At 46.4% G+C, this 17,096-nt stretch overlaps 1 protein-coding gene across 3 annotated transcripts in view; it reads right to left on the bottom strand.

Moving 5' to 3' along the window:
* Positions 1–17,096, bottom strand: part of CACNA1A (calcium voltage-gated channel subunit alpha1 A) — a 247,828-nt gene that overhangs the window by 49,354 nt on the left and 181,378 nt on the right. For all 3 annotated transcript variants that reach the window (XM_003797905.1, XM_012810147.2, XM_012810146.2), the window contains 4 exons: positions 14,914–14,973; positions 14,098–14,204; positions 3,377–3,476; positions 1,587–1,747 (listed from right to left, as the gene is read on the bottom strand). In XM_003797905.1, the coding sequence (XP_003797953.1) occupies positions 1,587–1,747; positions 3,377–3,476; positions 14,098–14,204; positions 14,914–14,973 (428 nt within the window). The remainder of the gene's footprint in view (positions 1–1,586; positions 1,748–3,376; positions 3,477–14,097; positions 14,205–14,913; positions 14,974–17,096) is intronic.

Raw genomic sequence — 17,096 nt, 5'->3', positions numbered from 1 at the left:
TGTAGTCCCAGCTACTTGGGAGGCTGAGGCAAGAGAATTGCTTAAGCCCAGGAGTTGGAGGTTGCTATGAGCTGTGATGCCACGGTACCCTACCAAGGGCAACAGCTTGATACTCTGTCTCACAAAAAGAAAAAGTCACCAAAATAACAGCAAAGTTACCATTTGCTGCATAAGAACACTTTGCACTAGCAAGAAAGGCAATTTTAAAGGCTGAGTTAAAGGCTTAGCACTTTCATGGGCCAAGCTCAGAGCCTTCCACTGTGAGGCTGATCCTACGATGAGGGAGAACAGAGATCTACAGTCCATAATTCCAAAATCCAGAAATCTCTGAAAACTGAACATTTTCCTCTAAATACAGGGTTGGCAAGTTAAGGCCAGCAGAGCAAATCTGAACTACTGACTGTTTTTCTTTTCTTTTTTCTCCTTCCCTTTTTTTTAAGAGACAGAGCCTCACTTTATTGCCCTCTGTAGAGCGCTGTGGCATCATAGCTCACAGCAACCTCCAACTCCTGGGTTTAGGTGATTCTCTTGCCTCAGCCTCCCACGTAGCTGGGACCACAGCCACCCACCACAATGCCTGGCTATTTTTTTGTTGCAGTTTGGCCTGGGCTGGGTTTGAACCCACCACTCTTGGTATATGGGGCCAGCGCCCTACTCACTGAGCCACAGGCACCGCCCCTTCTTCCTTCCTTTTTTAACAGGGTCTTGCTGTGTCACCCAGAACGCCTGGCCTCAAGCAATCATACCACCTGGGCCTCCCAAAGTGCTGGGATTACAGGTGTGAACCACCACACCCAGCCGCCTGACACTGTGAACATAACCACTGACTGCTTCCGTTTGGCCCACAACCTAAGAACAGTTTTTACATTTTTAAACAGTTAAAAACAAATCAAAAGAATGCTTTCATAAAAGTAAAAACTACATAAAAATTCAAAGTTTAGTTTCCAGAATTAAATTTGATTGGGGCACAGCCATGCTGATTTATTTACCTATTGTCTGCGGCTGCTTATATGCAACAACAATAGAGACTGTACCACCTGCAAAACCAAAAGTATTTCCTTGACATAAAAAGTTTGTGGGTCCCTGACCTAATTTATTTGGCAATGAAACCTGATCTGATTAGGCGTAAGGCTCTTATTATTTATCCTATTTGGTATATGTAGTTACATATTTCAAGGCAGAAATATTGTGTTTGTATAGTGCACTGCCTTAGGCACTGCTGGGTGTGTTGTGTCCATTGTGGGACATATACGGCACAACTTTTCTAAAATCTTGAAATATTCTGCCGTTTGAAACCCATCTGCAATGTAAAGGTTTTAAATAAGGAACCATGAATGTGTATTAATATCCCTCATGTGACAATGGTGGCAACTGAAAGGTTAAGCAACCAGCTATGATTCATCCTGCAGCAATGGGTAGTGACTCAAATTCCAAAACTGGTTTTCTTTCTTCTCCAGGTCCAAATTGGTTGCAATTGAGTCACTTCCAAGGCCCAGCACTCCAGTCTTCAAGCTCAAGTCTCTTGTCACCCTTCCCCCTCCCGCCTGTGGGTCCCAATGGAAATATCCAAGGAGGTCAAGACCCACCGACAATCTTTCTCAAACTCCTTGGACTCATCAGTGCAGTGGAAGAACTTCCCCTTGAAGAGCTGAACGGCCACCACGGCAAAGATGAACATGAACAGCATGTAGACAATGAGGATGTTGAAGACATTTTTGAGTGAGTTCACTACACAGTCAAACACGGCCTGTGGGTGAGGTTCAGAGTGAGAATGAGGGGCTGGGGCCTGTCCAGCCTTCTGCCTCCAGCAGTCCCCCAAATAACAGAGTACTTTCCTTATCACTCCCATTTTACAGACAAAGTTATAAGCCCAGTCACCCCAGCAAGGCCTCCCAGCTCTGAAGGTAAGTGTTGGGGCTGGACTCATTCCTGGTCTCCTGTGCATCTGAAACCTCAATGCCTGGGGAAAATAGAGTCACTTCTCTGAACCTTTGCAAATTACTGCATTTTGTCATGTACAATGCACACTCTTTTTGTCCAAGTTTTTGAAGGAAAAATAGGGATGCCCATTATACATGGCTAGTAGTACTATTTGTTACCAGTAAATAAAATTTCTTGTACCTTGTATTTGTTCTTGTGTCCTTTTTTTTTTTTGAGACAGTCTCACTTTGTTGCCCCCGGTAGAGTGCCGTGACATCACAGCTCATAGCAATCTCAAACTCCTGGGCTCAAGTGATTCACTTGCTTCAGCCTCTCTAGTAGCTGGGACTACAGGCACCTGCCACAACGCCTGGTTATTTTTAGAGACAGGGTCTTGCTCTTGCTCAAGCTGGTCTCAAACGCGTGAGCTCAGGCAATCCACCTGCCTCAGTTCCCCGAGTGCTAGGATTACAGGTGTGATGTTCCTGTGTATTGTAACAAATAAAATTTTATATACCCTAATATGTTAAAAAAAAGTTAAAATTCCTTTATAATACAAAAAAGTACCTATATATAAACAAATAAAAATCTGAATTAAAAAATTAAAATACGGCTGGGCGCCCATAAGTCAGTGGTTAGGGCGATGGCCACATGCTCCGGGGCTGGTGGGTTTGAACCCGGTCCAGGCCCACTGAACAAAATAAAATAGCCAGGTGTCATGGCAGGTACCTGTAGTCCCAGCTACTTAGGAGGCTGAGATAAGAGAATCACTTGAGCCCAGGAGTTAGAGGTTGCTGTGAGCTGTGATGCCACAGCACCCTACCCAGGGGGACAGCTTGAGGCTCTGTCTCAAAAAAAAAAAAATTCATTTATGTAAAAAATAAAATGACTTAAAAAAATGTGAGTATTACATAAGAGATAATACAGCTGGCCCTCAGATGAAGCACAAATTGAGGTGCTCAAGAAAACTCAATGGCTAAGTTTTATTTCTTTTAAATTTTTCTTGAGTGACAAGGCTTTGGGAAATGTTGGTTTACACTATTTTGGAATGGAAGATACTGGAACCTAGAACAGGCAGATGAAAAGTCAAAGGTTATGTGGGATAAGAAACCTAGTTCCCAGTTCCCAGTTCTGGTTATGGCACCCTCCTTTTTTCTGACCCATCATGCCTTCCTGTGAATTAGGAAAAGTGATCCTGACCTCAAGACATTTCATCTAATGAAAAATTGCCATAATATACAGCTTCTATTAGATCGATTCACTTTACTGCCATCTGTCAGGAAAGCTATAATAACACATATATTCACATATAATGGATACAATATTATCAACACCTCCTTCAATTGCTCAATGTGGTGTCCTTGAGCAGTATACAACCTGCTCAACAATACATTGATAACCCTGACAGGTTCCCTCCCTCCCTGTGCTGCCATCACCCCCAATCTCCCAGTCTCACCTTGAGCTTTGGCAACCGCTTGATGGTTTTAAGAGGTCGTAGCACCCGGAGGACTCGGAGGGATTTAATTGTGTTGATGTCCTTTCCTTTGCTATTGCCTCTGTGGAGGGACGTTCAGAAGAGAGGAAGAAGAGGTCAGGCTGGGTGGGGGTGATCCGTAGATCCTCATGACCCACTTTCCCAGTCCTAGGAGTCTGGGGTGGGGTGAGGCTGGCACAGCCCTGCCCTTCCTGGTGAAGAAAGGTCTAGTTTATCTGCTATGTTTGGGCCTGGGAGCCAGTGAGCAGATGGTTTTTTGTGGTTCTGATCTCAGGCCTTGCTGAAGGCCCTCTGCCACCTAGCTAGGCCTGAGCAGCTGCATGGGGTGGCCCTGAGACCTAGCACAAGGGAGTTGGCTGTCCTTGTGTCTGTCTTTAAAGGTGGTCTTGGTAGGCTCTTAAAAAGTGGGATTTCTCTCCCCCTTCCAATGGGATTCAGGTAAATGCTTAAAGTGGTTCTTATACCAGTTCCCTTGTCTCCCCACACCAGATACCCCGAGCCTGCCCCGTGAGAGAGGAAATACTAGGTGCTGGTCCTTTCAGATGGTGTAACCACTGCCATGGTTTTCACCTCATTGTTCCAAGAGTTTCTGAGCCCATCTTTGCCAGAGAGGTTCAGTCTAAGGTCTCTTGGGCCTGAGCTTAGTGAGGCAGAATGGGGATGCCATGACACTCTTGGCTGACCATGATTCAGGGCCCCTGGGAGGAAGACATGGGGTAGACGCACCAAGAACTTGTGGTTATGGTACTTGCCATCTGCCCCATTGCCCAACCCTGAATGTGCCCTGAGTCACATTCAACTGCCTGCCTTCCATCTCCATACCTAGTGGGTCACCTTCCTCAGCATCTGCCATCCGTCCTTCCTCATCACTGTAGATCGGACCCCCATCACCCATCTCCCAGCTGTCTCCCACTCCATCTCTCTTTTTTCTAATCTTTTTCACACACAATGGCCAAAGCTCATGGCCATGCCACTGTCTTGCTCAGAATCCTTCTGGACCATTTGAATTCCTAGAAGACCAAGTGCAAACGTCTTCTTTACTATTTTCTTTTTTTCTTTTTTTTTTTTTAGACAGTCTCACCATGTCACCGTTGGTAGAGTGCTGTGGTGTCACAGCTCACAGCAACCTCCAACTCTTGGGCTTAAGTGATTCTCTTGCCTCAGCCTCCCAAGTAACTGGGACTACAGGCGCCACAATGCCTGGCAATTTTTATTTTGTTGTACTTGTCATTGTTGATTTTAACTGGCCGAGGCCAGGTTTGAATCCACCAGTCTCAGTATATGTGGCCAGCACCCTACCCACTGAGTGATGGGCACCACCAAGTGCAAACTTCTTGACACAGCATTCAAGGCTCTTGAAATCTAGCCCAACTTACCTTTACCCTTTGTATTCCCGTTTGTTGCTATACACCCCAAGCCCAGCCATACTCTTTTGCCTCTGTGTGCTTTTGCACAGACCATTTCCACTGCTAGAAACACCCTTCCTCTTGTTCTCCATTCACAAAACTAGACAGACTTCAAAGCCCAAGTTACATGTCCCCTGACAGCCTCCCCTGGGCTCTGCCAGCTCTTCATGCTGTCTTGGAGTTAACGTTTGTTTCTTTCTTCTGCTTCCAGATTAAACTCCTCAGGGGCTTACGCTGTGATTTATTCTTCTATGTGTTCAGTTTCCTTTATTCTTGGTTGTTTTCTCTGCCCTTAGCCTGCACCTGGTGTGTGGCCTCAGGACACAAGGGAATGGGTCCAGGTTAGGTCACCTAGCAAACATATCCCTTCCAAGTTACTGGCAAAACTGACCCAGAGACCCCCACCAGGATGTGTCTGAGTATCCAGGTGCAAAAACATCATTCTTCATCATACTGTTTGCTTTTTAAGGGTTCCTTTTACTCAGGTTTTTGTTTTTTTTTTTGCACAAAGGAGAGAATTGTATTTTAGCCCACTAAGCAGAGACATGCTCTGGCATTCAGTAGTCTAAGCATGTTTATTTTTCCTTTTTTAAAGCAATGTCATCATTATTATCTCAAGGCGGTGCCCACTCAAATGTGAGACACACATTGAGATAGTCACCACAATAATTTTAGGCCAAACAGGGACACCAAATTAAATAACTGGATCATACCAGGAAATAATCCTCTCTTTTCCAGCCACCTTTCAGACATTCTGCTTTTGTCAGTGAGGAAGCATCAGGTGGAGGCTTTAACACCCCTAATACTCACTGATCTTCCTTTTAACAAAGAACCCAGCTCAGGTACAATAATAAGGCTTCCTCGCCTTTCAGGTTCACTTTGCTCCTGCAGTTCTACCTAAGGTTAGCAATCCTAGATGTAAAGTAAAATATAAAATTTCCCTTCAAAACTAAAGTTGAGTTTACAATACTGTGTCGGTAGGAAAAAACGTCAAGCAACTGGACATTCAGGTTGCATGTGGAACTGGCTAAAATCTTCATGCCATAGGGGTGACATTTGGGAACACGTCTCCATGGGCATATGCTCATCTGAAAATGATTCCATGGCCAATTTAAGGGCTCTGTCTTCCAAAAAGTATCGCTCTTTCTGGACAGACTAAGAAACAATTCTATTTATTGAAGTACCAAGGAGAGTTTTTAGGTGCTCTCATAGCCAACCAGATTTGCCAACCACTTTGCTGAAGACCCTCAGGACAGCGATTACTTCCTGTTTTCACAGTCCAGTTCCCAGCAGTTTGGAGTTTTTCAAAGCTTCTCCCACCTGGGAGGGTGGAGACTTTCATGCCCTACTCAGCTTGCCTACCCTATGGAAAGTGGACCCTGGGGAGGCTGCCCATGGCCTTTTCTGTTCTTTGCAAGAACTGGTGGGTCATGGCTGGGGGCAGTGGCCAAGACTCCTTAGAATTCCTCTCCAGGGAGCGGGCTCTGGTCACTCCAAGCGACAGGATGGCAGCAAGGACACAAGGCCACGGTAACAGGCCCAGGATGAACGCAGCTGCACCAGGGCATGGATTACGAGACAGAATGCGAGAGAGAGAGAGAGAGAAAGAGAGAGAGAGAGAGAGAGAGACTTTACCGTGTACTGCTCCTGGTGAGGTGGCATCGGAGGGAGAGACAGATCGTAAGCGGCCTCAGAAGAGAGAACACAGAACACACACGTACACACGCACACCTGAGCACTCCCCTACCCCCGCCCGGGCCCCAGGAAGGCAGCCTAGGCTCACAGCTCTGGCCAACCAGTGTCCATCCTTCCATCTGGAAGCCCCCCGTCACTGACCCACCCTCAGCAGGCCCCCTGGAACTGCCCAACACTGTGTAAGAAAGCCAAATTTCCAAGTAGCAGGGCAGCTGGAAAGTTGTCAATTACCAAAGATAAAATTGCCACTGAAAGTCACTGCCAAGAGCTGGAGACACTATTCCTTTTTCTCCAGAGATTCTGGTGCTGGGAAGTATTAGAATGTCTTAAAGGTTATAAGCTTTGAAGTTGTGGGGACCTGGGTTTAAATACTGAATGTGCCTCAAATTATCCTCATCTGCAAAACAGACCTGTGGGAACCTGATGCCTGATTAATAGTAGCCATGACCTTGGCTTTGTTCTTTAAGTTAGGAAGGAGGGATTAGCAGAGTTCTGACCTGGGATAGAATTAGTGACAGCTCTAAAGAGTCCTCTGAGCAAATGTGGGCTTGGAGAAAGCTCTCAGCATCTGGCAAGTCTTTTGTGATTCATCTTTGGAGTCAGACTTAGTCTTACTAAGGGCCTGTAACAGTGACTGAAGATCCAGGTAAGACAGACTAGACTGCCATCAGGATGCAGAAATCCCACTGGCCAAGCAGATCCCACTAGCTCACTGCCCACTGCCACTTTGGAAGCTAGTGATTTAAAAAAAAAATACAGAATGATTGAAATGCCTATAAATATTTCAAATATCTCATCATCCTCTATTCTCTTTTCTTGTAGTCTATCTTGGTGGTTCTCAAAGTTTAGTGAATCTAGGAATTACTGTAGACATAGAACTGTGTAGATTTATTCTTCATGGATGATCTTTAAAATTTTTATTTTATTATTATTTTTATTCTTTTATTTATTTTTATTATTATTTTTAAGACTAGTCAAGGTTGGGTGGCACCTGTGGCTCAAGGAGTAGGGTGCTGGCCCCATATACCGGAGGTGGCAGGTTCAAACCCAGCCCCAGCCAAAAATTGCAAAAAAAAAAAAAAAAAAAAAAAAAAGACTAGTCAAGTGTAGTAGTGATATTATTTTTAGAGATGGAATCTTACTTTGTCATCCAGGCTGGAGTGCAGTGGCATGATTATATTAATAGCCTACTGCAGCCTCAAATTTCCTGCCTCAGCCTCCCAAATAGCTGGGACTACAGGTGCCAGCCACCACTTTCGGATGCTTTACAGATAATCAAAGGAACCTTTAATGATAGTGATTTTCACCAGTCTGCTGACTTTAGGTATAATATGGCAGTCTTCTGAATGTCACTGCATTTGCCTGTGGGAAGATGGCACCAGTATGCCCATTTTCCAGATGAGGAAGCTGAGGCTCAGGAGAGTGACTTGCCCAAGGGCACACAGTTGGGATGTGGCAGACTGAGATTCAAACCCAGGTATCTGTATTTTGGACTCTAATCTTCTTTCTGTTTCATCACAAACAAGAAAAATACTTCCGTCTGGGGGCAGGGGCTGTTTTAAAGATGAAGATAAAAAAGCAGTGGCGTGAAGTCTCCTTCTTTGTTTGGGCTTCCCGACAGTTTGGCTCCTGGGCATGCAGGAGCAGCTTGATCAAGGTGCTCTGGCAGCTGTGCTGGCCTGTGGTCCTGCCTTAGGGGAGGAAGAGCTGCACCAGATGGACTCTTGGCAGTGAGGGCAGGCTCGTGATCTGCCAGCTGCTGAGAAATGTCAGTTGGCTGCCCCAATGCGTGGGCACAGTGTGATACCATGTGTGATGGCTCATGAAATGGCACATTAATGGTGGTCACAGGAACATGGGACACAGTCAGTGGATGGAGCAGGACACACTTACACAGAGATAACTGGGAGAGGTGCGGGAGGGATGAAAACTTTCAGGAGAGCTTCAACACATCCCTTGGGGAACCACAGGAATAGTTTTCCCATGTCGGAGATGGGCCACAATCACAACACTAGGGTAGAATCCTTGCCTTGACCCACAAAGTCAGAACAGCAAGATTCTTTTGAACAAGGAAGGGAACATTCTTACTCTCCCTTCCCCTACTCCCTCCCCCTGGGTCTTCATGCCCTGGTCTTAAAGAGCCCAGGCTGGCTGGGCTGCCAAATCTCCTTCTGCTGACTGTGAACCTCCACGTTCAGAGTGGGAGATGGCAGCTCCCCTCACTCTGACGGTTGAACCCAACTGCAGTACTGTAGTGATCTTGGTAGACACACTTCCCACCACAGTCCTTCTGAGCCTCAGTTTCCTTACCTTAAACTAGGAATAATAACAGCACCGCCCCCTTGCTGTTTTTGTGAAGATTAAATAAAAGGGGGCTGTTGCTATTATTATCAAGTTAAATTTCTCTAATTTATGTAAAAATCTGAGGTGCAGAGAGGCTAAAGAACTTGCATGTCTAGAGAGAAACCAGACAGACTTGGGGGACCTTCTTCTAAACCAATAAGGTTACTTTGACACTTGTTGGGGTTTTCAGCCTTGTCTATAAGGAAATGAGCACACAGGACAGACAAAACAAGTTAAAAGATCAGAAAAGAAAAAAGCAAAGGACCTGGGGGCTCAGCACTCAGACCAAGGCCCTCAGAGCATTCCCTACTTCTTCGGAAGGACATCCATGTGATAACAAAGAAAGACAATAAGCAAAGTCTTCATAGGGTAAGAGATCTCAGGCAAAAGAGGCCACGAACCCACAGCTGGGGGAAGGAGCCTGAAAAATCCTTCCCCCAGGATTCTTGGGAAAAAAGGAGTAGCTTAAGGGTTCCTTCTCTGTTTTTCTGGTAGTTTGGCTCTTGAGTATGCAGGAGTGGCTTGATCAAGGTGCCCGCCAGCTGTGCTGGGCCTGTAGCCCTGCCCTGAGGAGAGTGTGGTAGGGGGTGGGGTTTTCTCTCCCATCCTTTTGGCTATCATATAAAGGTTCTCACTATACGGCTCATGGCAATCAGATCTTCCAAAACCCCATGAGAGTCCCAGACACTTGCAAGGATCCCATTGGCAAAATCCCACACCTCCCAATTCCTGTGAGATCTATGAGCCTGCTGGAGTTGACAGGATGGCTTGAAATTTCTGTCTTCACCCTTTTGTTGCACAGTAATTAAAAAAATAAATACACAACATTCAAAGCAGGGGTTTTCAAGGCTACAGGGTGGCCTGCACTGACTGACTTTATGAGGATAGTTTTTAAAGCTCCACTCTACAAATAGGCTGCTGAATTCCTGGGAGTTGTAGGCTAATTTTGAATGCCCTTGTATAACATGATATTTAAAAAGAAAACTCAAAAATCTAAACCCCAAATCAATTCCCCATGGCACACTCTTTTCTAACGTAAGAATCATTCTGATAATTGATCTCTGGTGGAAAAATATTCTGAGTTTTTGTTTCTGCAGATTAGATTTGCTTAGAGAGGAGGTTAGCTGTAACTCCGAAGAACAGAGTATATTGTAAATGATGGCTCATCATAGCAGAAACTCAATGGTTGACAGGTTTTGTTCCTGGGTCCTTTGAAGGTCACTCTGTTCCTAAATTGTGGAGATCAACTTGGGGAATAGAGGTGGGCAGGCCAGCAGGCACACTCTCACTGTTAAAGTGTGTCAGTTCTGACAGAGGTCTGGGAGTAAGGTGCCAATGGTGAGGTGAATGGGACTGGGACCACTTATGCTGCGTCACACCCAGGGATGGCCACCGGGAGGACCTACAGAAGGCAAAATCCATTACCAAGGGCACAGCTGGCAAAGGGCACTGTGTGTGGACAGGTGGATGTGACTGACAGTCATAGCGACTCCTCCTCTGGCCCTGGGAGACTCTGAGACTGTTGGGTAGACCCTGCCCAAATTGGCTTGAGAAAAGATGGAGGGGTGCTTGCCTGAGATTGTTCTCTTTGCCCTGGGCTCTGCCAGCATCTGAAGACCCCCCTCCCCGAGTCAGAATACAGTGCAGAGCAGGTCCTCTGATGCCACACACTGATGGCAGAAAGCTGGCCTTCTTCATAACACTAGCTCAGGTAGGTAGTGTCTCATATCACCTGGGGCCAGTGAGGGTGGGGAGAGTGGAGGGAGAAAGAGAGAGGACTTAGAGAAAGAGAGAGAGGGAAGAGAGAAAAAAGGAGTGAGAGAAAGAAAAAAACAAGAGAGAGGGAAGGGGAGAGACAGAGAGCAGTGGAGAAACATGTAGGTTATTACCATAGGGGACAGATTCACTCCAGGTTGAGGGTGGTAAAATGTTTTGGCTTTTCAGAGTTAAAAAGAATTTCTTTTCCTTCTTTTCTTTTTTCTTTTTTTGAGACAGAGTCTTGCTATGTCACCCAGGGTAGTCCCAAACTCCTGGGCTCAAGCTATCCTCCTGCTTTAGCCTCCTGAGTAGCAGGACTACTACAGGTTTGAACCACCACACCTTGGAGTTTAAATTTTCTCGGTACCTAGAATGGTGCCTATTCAACATCTTAAAACAGGCATCCTCAAACTACGGCCTGTGGGCCACATACAGCCCACCGAGGACATTTATCCGGCCCACCAGGTGTTTTTGTGGCTGATGCCTGTCCTGCTTAGCAGCCGACTCATCCCCGGGAACCATTTAAAAGGTTTGAGGACTGCCTTAAAGGATTGGCATAAACAGGCGAGGGAGGGAGGGAAGGGCATATTTCATTACATTCTCATATGAATTGTGTACTATCTAAAAATCTTTTTATAAAAAATTAAAAGACCAGTGCCAACTTGATAGGAAATAAATTATATCTTAGTATTATTTTACATTTCTCTGAATTCCAATGAGGTTGATTCTCCCCCACACCCATTTTTATTAGATGTCAGCATCCTATGACATTTCTGTGGCTATCCTTTGCCCATTTATTTGTTGGGGTGTAGTGCTTCTTATTGATTTGTAACTGCTTGTTATATGTTAAGGACATGGACTCTGTCTTCTTTTTGGCAACCTCCCCTCATTTGCTATGCATTTAATTAATTTATTTGTTTATTCATTCATTTATAGAATAGATGCCTTGGATAGAATTCAGGGATGCCATCATAGCTCAGTGCAACCGCACACTTCTGGGCACAGATGATCCTGCCTTGGCCCTCCAAGTAGCTGGAATTATAGGCACAGTACCACACCTGGACAGATTTTTCTATTTTTAATAGAGATAGAATCTTGTCAAGCTGGTCTTCAACTCCTGGCCTCAAGTGATCCTCCTGCCTTGGCTTCCCAAAGTGCTAAGATTACAGGCATGAGTCACCATGCTTGGTCTGTAGTCAAATCTTCTGATTATTATTATTTTTAAAATTTATTTTAATCTTATTTTTTGAGACAGTCTCACTATGTCATCCTTAGTAGAGTGCCACGGAGTCACAGCTCATAGCAAGCAACCTCAAATTCTTGGGCTTAAGTGATTCTCTTGCCTCAGCCTCCCAAGTAGCTGGGACTACAGACTCCCACACCACCTATTTTTTTGGCTGTAGTTGTCATTGTTGTTTGGCAGGCCTGGGCTGGGTTTGAACCCACCAGCCTTGGTATATATGGCTGGTGCCCTAACCGCTGAGCTTTGGGCGCCAAGTCTGATTATTTTGTTTTTATCATTTTATTAAAATTGTTCACATTCTATACTAACCATATAAAATATAATATTGTAAATAGCTGATTCATTGATTCTTTTTCTTTTCCGCCCTCCCTTCCTCCTTTTTTTTTTTTTTTTTAAAACAATTTGTTTCATCACTCTAATTGCCCAAGTAAATACTCAAATACTTTAAGGAGAGGGAAGGAGGTGGGGAAAGAGAGAAGGAGAAAGAGAAGAAAAGGAGGGAGGGTACATAAGAAGAGAGAAGACAGAAAGAGGAGGAGATAGTGAGAGATAAAGAAATATAATCCACCTCCCAACCTTCATGACACATCTCTTCCAGCTGTGAGGCAAACAGAAACTCTGGAGATTTCTTGCTCTTCTAACACAACTTGACCTCATTGTGTTCCCAGAGAAAAATCTGAGCATGGCCTACTTTAGCCCTTCTGCTGGAAATGGGCCACTGTTCTGGCCTTCCTGACAAACTGGGCTCTCATTATTTGGTCAGGGAGATTATTCAAGGGCCCCTCTGGATTTGCTGAGAAGAATGTCTGGAATTAAAGGCACCTGATTTCTTACTATGGGTGTAGGGTGGGTCAGGATCCCTTCAAAACCTTCCTTTCAGGGAATGATCCATCATGATAGGCACAGCCAGGGTCCCCAAGATTTGTTTAGGCACTTATTAGGTATTTTTAACTTGATCCAAATGTCTGCAACTTGAGGAATATACTGCTAAGTTGGCTAGGTGTATCGGGGAACTAAGGGCTAGTGGCTACCCAGCCCTTGAGTGCCATTTTAAAATGCACCTAGAAATTGAGGCCATCTTAGAATGGCCCCCAGAACAGAGGCCATCTTGAAATGGCCAGTCAGAGGTAGGAAGCCATCTTGGAATGGCTTCCTAGAAGTTGGGGCCATTGGTATGGCTGACCAGGGCTCAAGAGGCCATCTTGGAATGGCCATCCAGAAATAGAAAGCCATCTTGAAATGGCTTCCCAGAATACAGAGGCCATTTTGGAATGGCCTCCCAGAACTCTGAGGCCATCTTAGAATGGCCACTCAGAACTTTGAGACCATCTTGGAATGGATGCCCAGAACTAAAATGCCATCTTGGAATGGTTACTAAGCCCTAGGGTACCATCTAGAAATGGATGCCCAGAACTCAGAGGCCATGATGGAATGACTATTTAGAACTAGTGCGCCATCTTGGAATGGCCACTCAGAACACTGCAGGTAAAGGGCACAGCCCTTGGAATGGTTACTTGGGAGCCATCTTGGAATGGCTACTCAGAACTCTGGAGCCATCTTGGAATGGCTGCACAGAACTGAAATACCATCTTGGAATGGTTACTAAGCCCTAGGGTACCATCTTGAAATGGATGCCCAGCATTCAAATGCCATCTGGGAATGGCTGCCAAGCCCTTGGGCACCATCTTGGAGTCTGCCTACCACTAGGGCACCATCTTGGAGCTGCATAATGCTGCCTTTCAGAGGGCAGAGTGTCCTAGGACTGCCAGGAGAAGTGAAAGACATATAAAGGGAGTCACCAAGTCTGTAACTATGGGACCTTCAGGCACAGGGTGGGGTGAAAAGTCTCATGCACATTCACTTTCTTATTGTCTTTTTAGGGACTCCCCAAAGAGACAGCAGGTTGGGTAGTACCTGTAGAGCAGAAGGGGGATGAAATGTCCTGGTGAGTCTAGTCTACAGAAAGCAGCACAGCAAGAGGTTGGTGATGTGGCTGAGGCCTGTTGCTGTGTGAGGAGGTAGAAGGTGGGGGTCCCTTCTTCCTGTTCCTCCATGGTGGATGTCATGCAAGAAGCCAACCGCAGCTCTTCCTGGTGGCATGCTGGTGCCTCCCACCATCCCCAGAACCCACATTCTCCATTTCAACATTCTAAGAACACATCCCCTGATCCAATGGATGGCCCCAGCCTGGGGGTTGGGGGCACAGAGGCAAGCAGATGCCTCATGAGGATACTTACGTGAAGGCAAAGGCCACCAAGGCCCCACTGACCACTATGAAGTCGAGAATGTTCCAGAGGTCACGGAAGTAGGCACCCTGATGCAGGACAAGCCCCAGGTCAATCATCTATAAGGGGACAAAGAGGGTACTCAGACCCTTCACTTCGGCCTGGGGCGTGGTATTCACCCTTCTAGCCTCTGGGGGAGGGGCAGCATGAGAGGAAGTGGGGGAGGGGTGGGGGGAGCCCCAGGGACCACCTCACCCTGCAGGGATGATCAGTGGCCAGAGGACTCAGAGTAGGAATAGGGAGAGGTGGCTCTTCCCCTCCTAATAGAAGGCAGCTCTGACTTGCTGATTCTTAGGTCCAAACCTTGGAATTTTTCTTGACAACTCTGAAGTCCAAACGTTGTTGGCTCTGCCTTCCAAATCTCCCAATAATCTGTCCACTTCTCACCTCTTTCATTGCTACCTGTCATTGCCTAGTTCTGTCCCTATCCTTGCCCACTGGTATCAGTGCAAACACTTGTCCTCCCCGCATCTGCCCAAGGGCACCTGTGGACACCTGAGTTAGGTCCTGCCTCTGCTTAGAACACTCCACCGCTCCCACCTCACTCAAAGTAAAAGTCCTCCTTGCACAATCTGCCCCATCACGTCCCTGCTCTCATCTTTCTGTCCTCATCCTCCTGCTCCTTCCTCATTACTTCCCGCCACACCACCTCCTTACTGCTCCTCAAACACACCGGGCATTTCTAATTGTCATTGTGAGCCACCAGAACCAGGGCTGCATGCTCAAGGGTTCAGAATACCCTGGAGCTCCAGCTCTCTCTGCACTCACCTTGATCACCATCTCAAAGGTAAAGACGCCTGTAAAAACGTAGTCAAAATATCGCAGCACCTGCAGGGGATAAAAGCAAGGGACCAGTGTATTACTGGCTCATTCCAGCAGAACCCCAGTAAGACTAATAGTAGTCCACTGGGGTGTGCTACCTGTCAGCAAAGTCACCAAAGAGAGGGTCTCCACTCACAGGAGAAAACACAGCTGCTACATTCGGTTGGGCAGGGCGTGCACTGCACAGGGCCTCTTCTCTTATCTCATAAAGCAGATTTGTATATCGTGAAGGAAACTTTCCAGCAGATGGCAGCAAATCCTAACCAACTCATTCTACACAGACAGTTCATTTACCAACAGGAAGGACCTTTCAAAATATGTCCCAAGTTCTACGTGGACTAGAGGTGGCCTCAGGGAAGTCAGGTTTGACTATATCTCTCTGTGTCTTGGGTCTGATCGCCCAGTGCCTTGCCCTGCTGGGCTTCCTGGGCAAGAAATGGTTTCCATGCAGTTTCTCCTACCTAAACACTAGGGCTAAGCTCGTGCTGCTGCCTTTCTTCCTGTCCCATGGCCATGCCCTTGCCAGTGTCGATAGATTCTCTCTCTCCCTCCCTACTGCCTCACTCAGGGCCAGGCCCGTGTTTCTGCTTGAACAAGTAATATCTTTTGGCCTAGCCCCTCTCTGGGACACATGGTAGCAGGCTTCTGGTGCCACCCAGGCACAGGACCTGGGTGTGCTGGCACAGTGACTGGCTGGAGGTAAGTAGGTTGAAGCAACATGGGCCGATAATAACTGAGCCTGACAACCAGAGGGCGCCTGCAACCACCCGAGTCAGGCATGTCCCTTCTCTGCTCACAACCTTCCGTGGCTCCCACCTCATTTGGGATAAAAGCCACAATTCTCCCTGTATCCCTTAAGGTCCTGCGCGATCTGACTGGTCACTACCATGCCCTCACCTCCTCCCACTTACCCCCTTGCTCACTTCCTCTTGCTACTCTGGATGTTCTTACCTCAGGGCCTTTGCACAAACTGTGCCCTCCACCTGCAATGTTCCCCCTCAGATTCCATCTGATGTTCCCTCTCCTTCTTTGTGACTTGGCTCCAGTATTACGTTCCTAGTGAGGCCTTCTCTGGCCACCTGTTTCAAATTTCACCTCCTGGTGCTTGAGATTCTCTTCACCCCTGGGCACTTATCACTCCTGACAAAGTGTTTGTTAGAATTACTACTAATGTCATTGCCTATCTCCCCTATGCTAATGTCATATAGTAAGTGCTCAAAACATGTTTGTCACATGAATGCATGGGTGCAGCATGGCCAAAAGCCTGGTGCTTTGTGGGCTCTGGAAGGGCAGGGACCACCTCATACCCTCTTAATCCTCCATGGTTAGCTCAGCACCTGGTATGTAGTAGTTGCTTATTAAATAATACTTACTAAAGGACTGAATGGGAGGAAGGATGGAAAAAGGGAAGGGATGGAATTTGGGGAAGGGCAGGCCAGGGGGCGGGGGGTCACATGAATCAAATTCCAGACAGTTTGATAAATCCTGCAAGTGGAAATCAAAAGACCAATAAACTAGGTCCAATCATCTCTGATATCTAGAGCTCTTTTGACCTTTTTACAAATGGCATTTCCTGTTGCTAAGTTTAATCTGAAAAGGTCCTTGTCTTGTTCATCACAGGCAAATGTAAAGCAAAACCCTGGTGGAATCTCACTCCACACCAAGCACATCAGCCAAGTGAAAGAGCCAATAGCACCAAGTATTGACAAGGGTGTGGAGCCATCAGAGTCCCCTAGTGCTACCAGTACAAGTGTCACTGTATTTACTGTCGTTCTGATAGACGTTCTGGTTATATTGACTGAGGCTGACTACTTGCAAATTCGATGATCTGTTTTTGTTGGTGTGTTATTTTTGGTTTTTCGAGACAGAGCCTCACTCTTCCTGGGTAGAGTGCCGTGGTGTCATCAGAGCTCACAGCAACCTCAAACTTTTAGGCTCAAGCAATCCTCTTGCCTCAGTTTTTTCTTTTTTAGTAGAAATGGGGTCTCACTCTTGCTCAGGCCGGTCTCCAACTCCTGAGCTCAGGTAATCTGCCAGCCTCGGCCTCCCAGAGTGCTGGGATTACAAGAGTGAACCACCAAGCCTGGCCAAATTCTATGATCTGGAAAGTCAATTTCTTTTTTTTTTTT

This window comes from Otolemur garnettii, unplaced genomic scaffold, assembly GCF_000181295.1.
Source record: "Otolemur garnettii isolate 467f Iridium unplaced genomic scaffold, OtoGar3 scaffold00127, whole genome shotgun sequence".
Taxonomy (NCBI): domain Eukaryota; kingdom Metazoa; phylum Chordata; class Mammalia; order Primates; family Galagidae; genus Otolemur; species Otolemur garnettii.
This window is presented reverse-complemented; position numbering and strand designations above follow the sequence as displayed.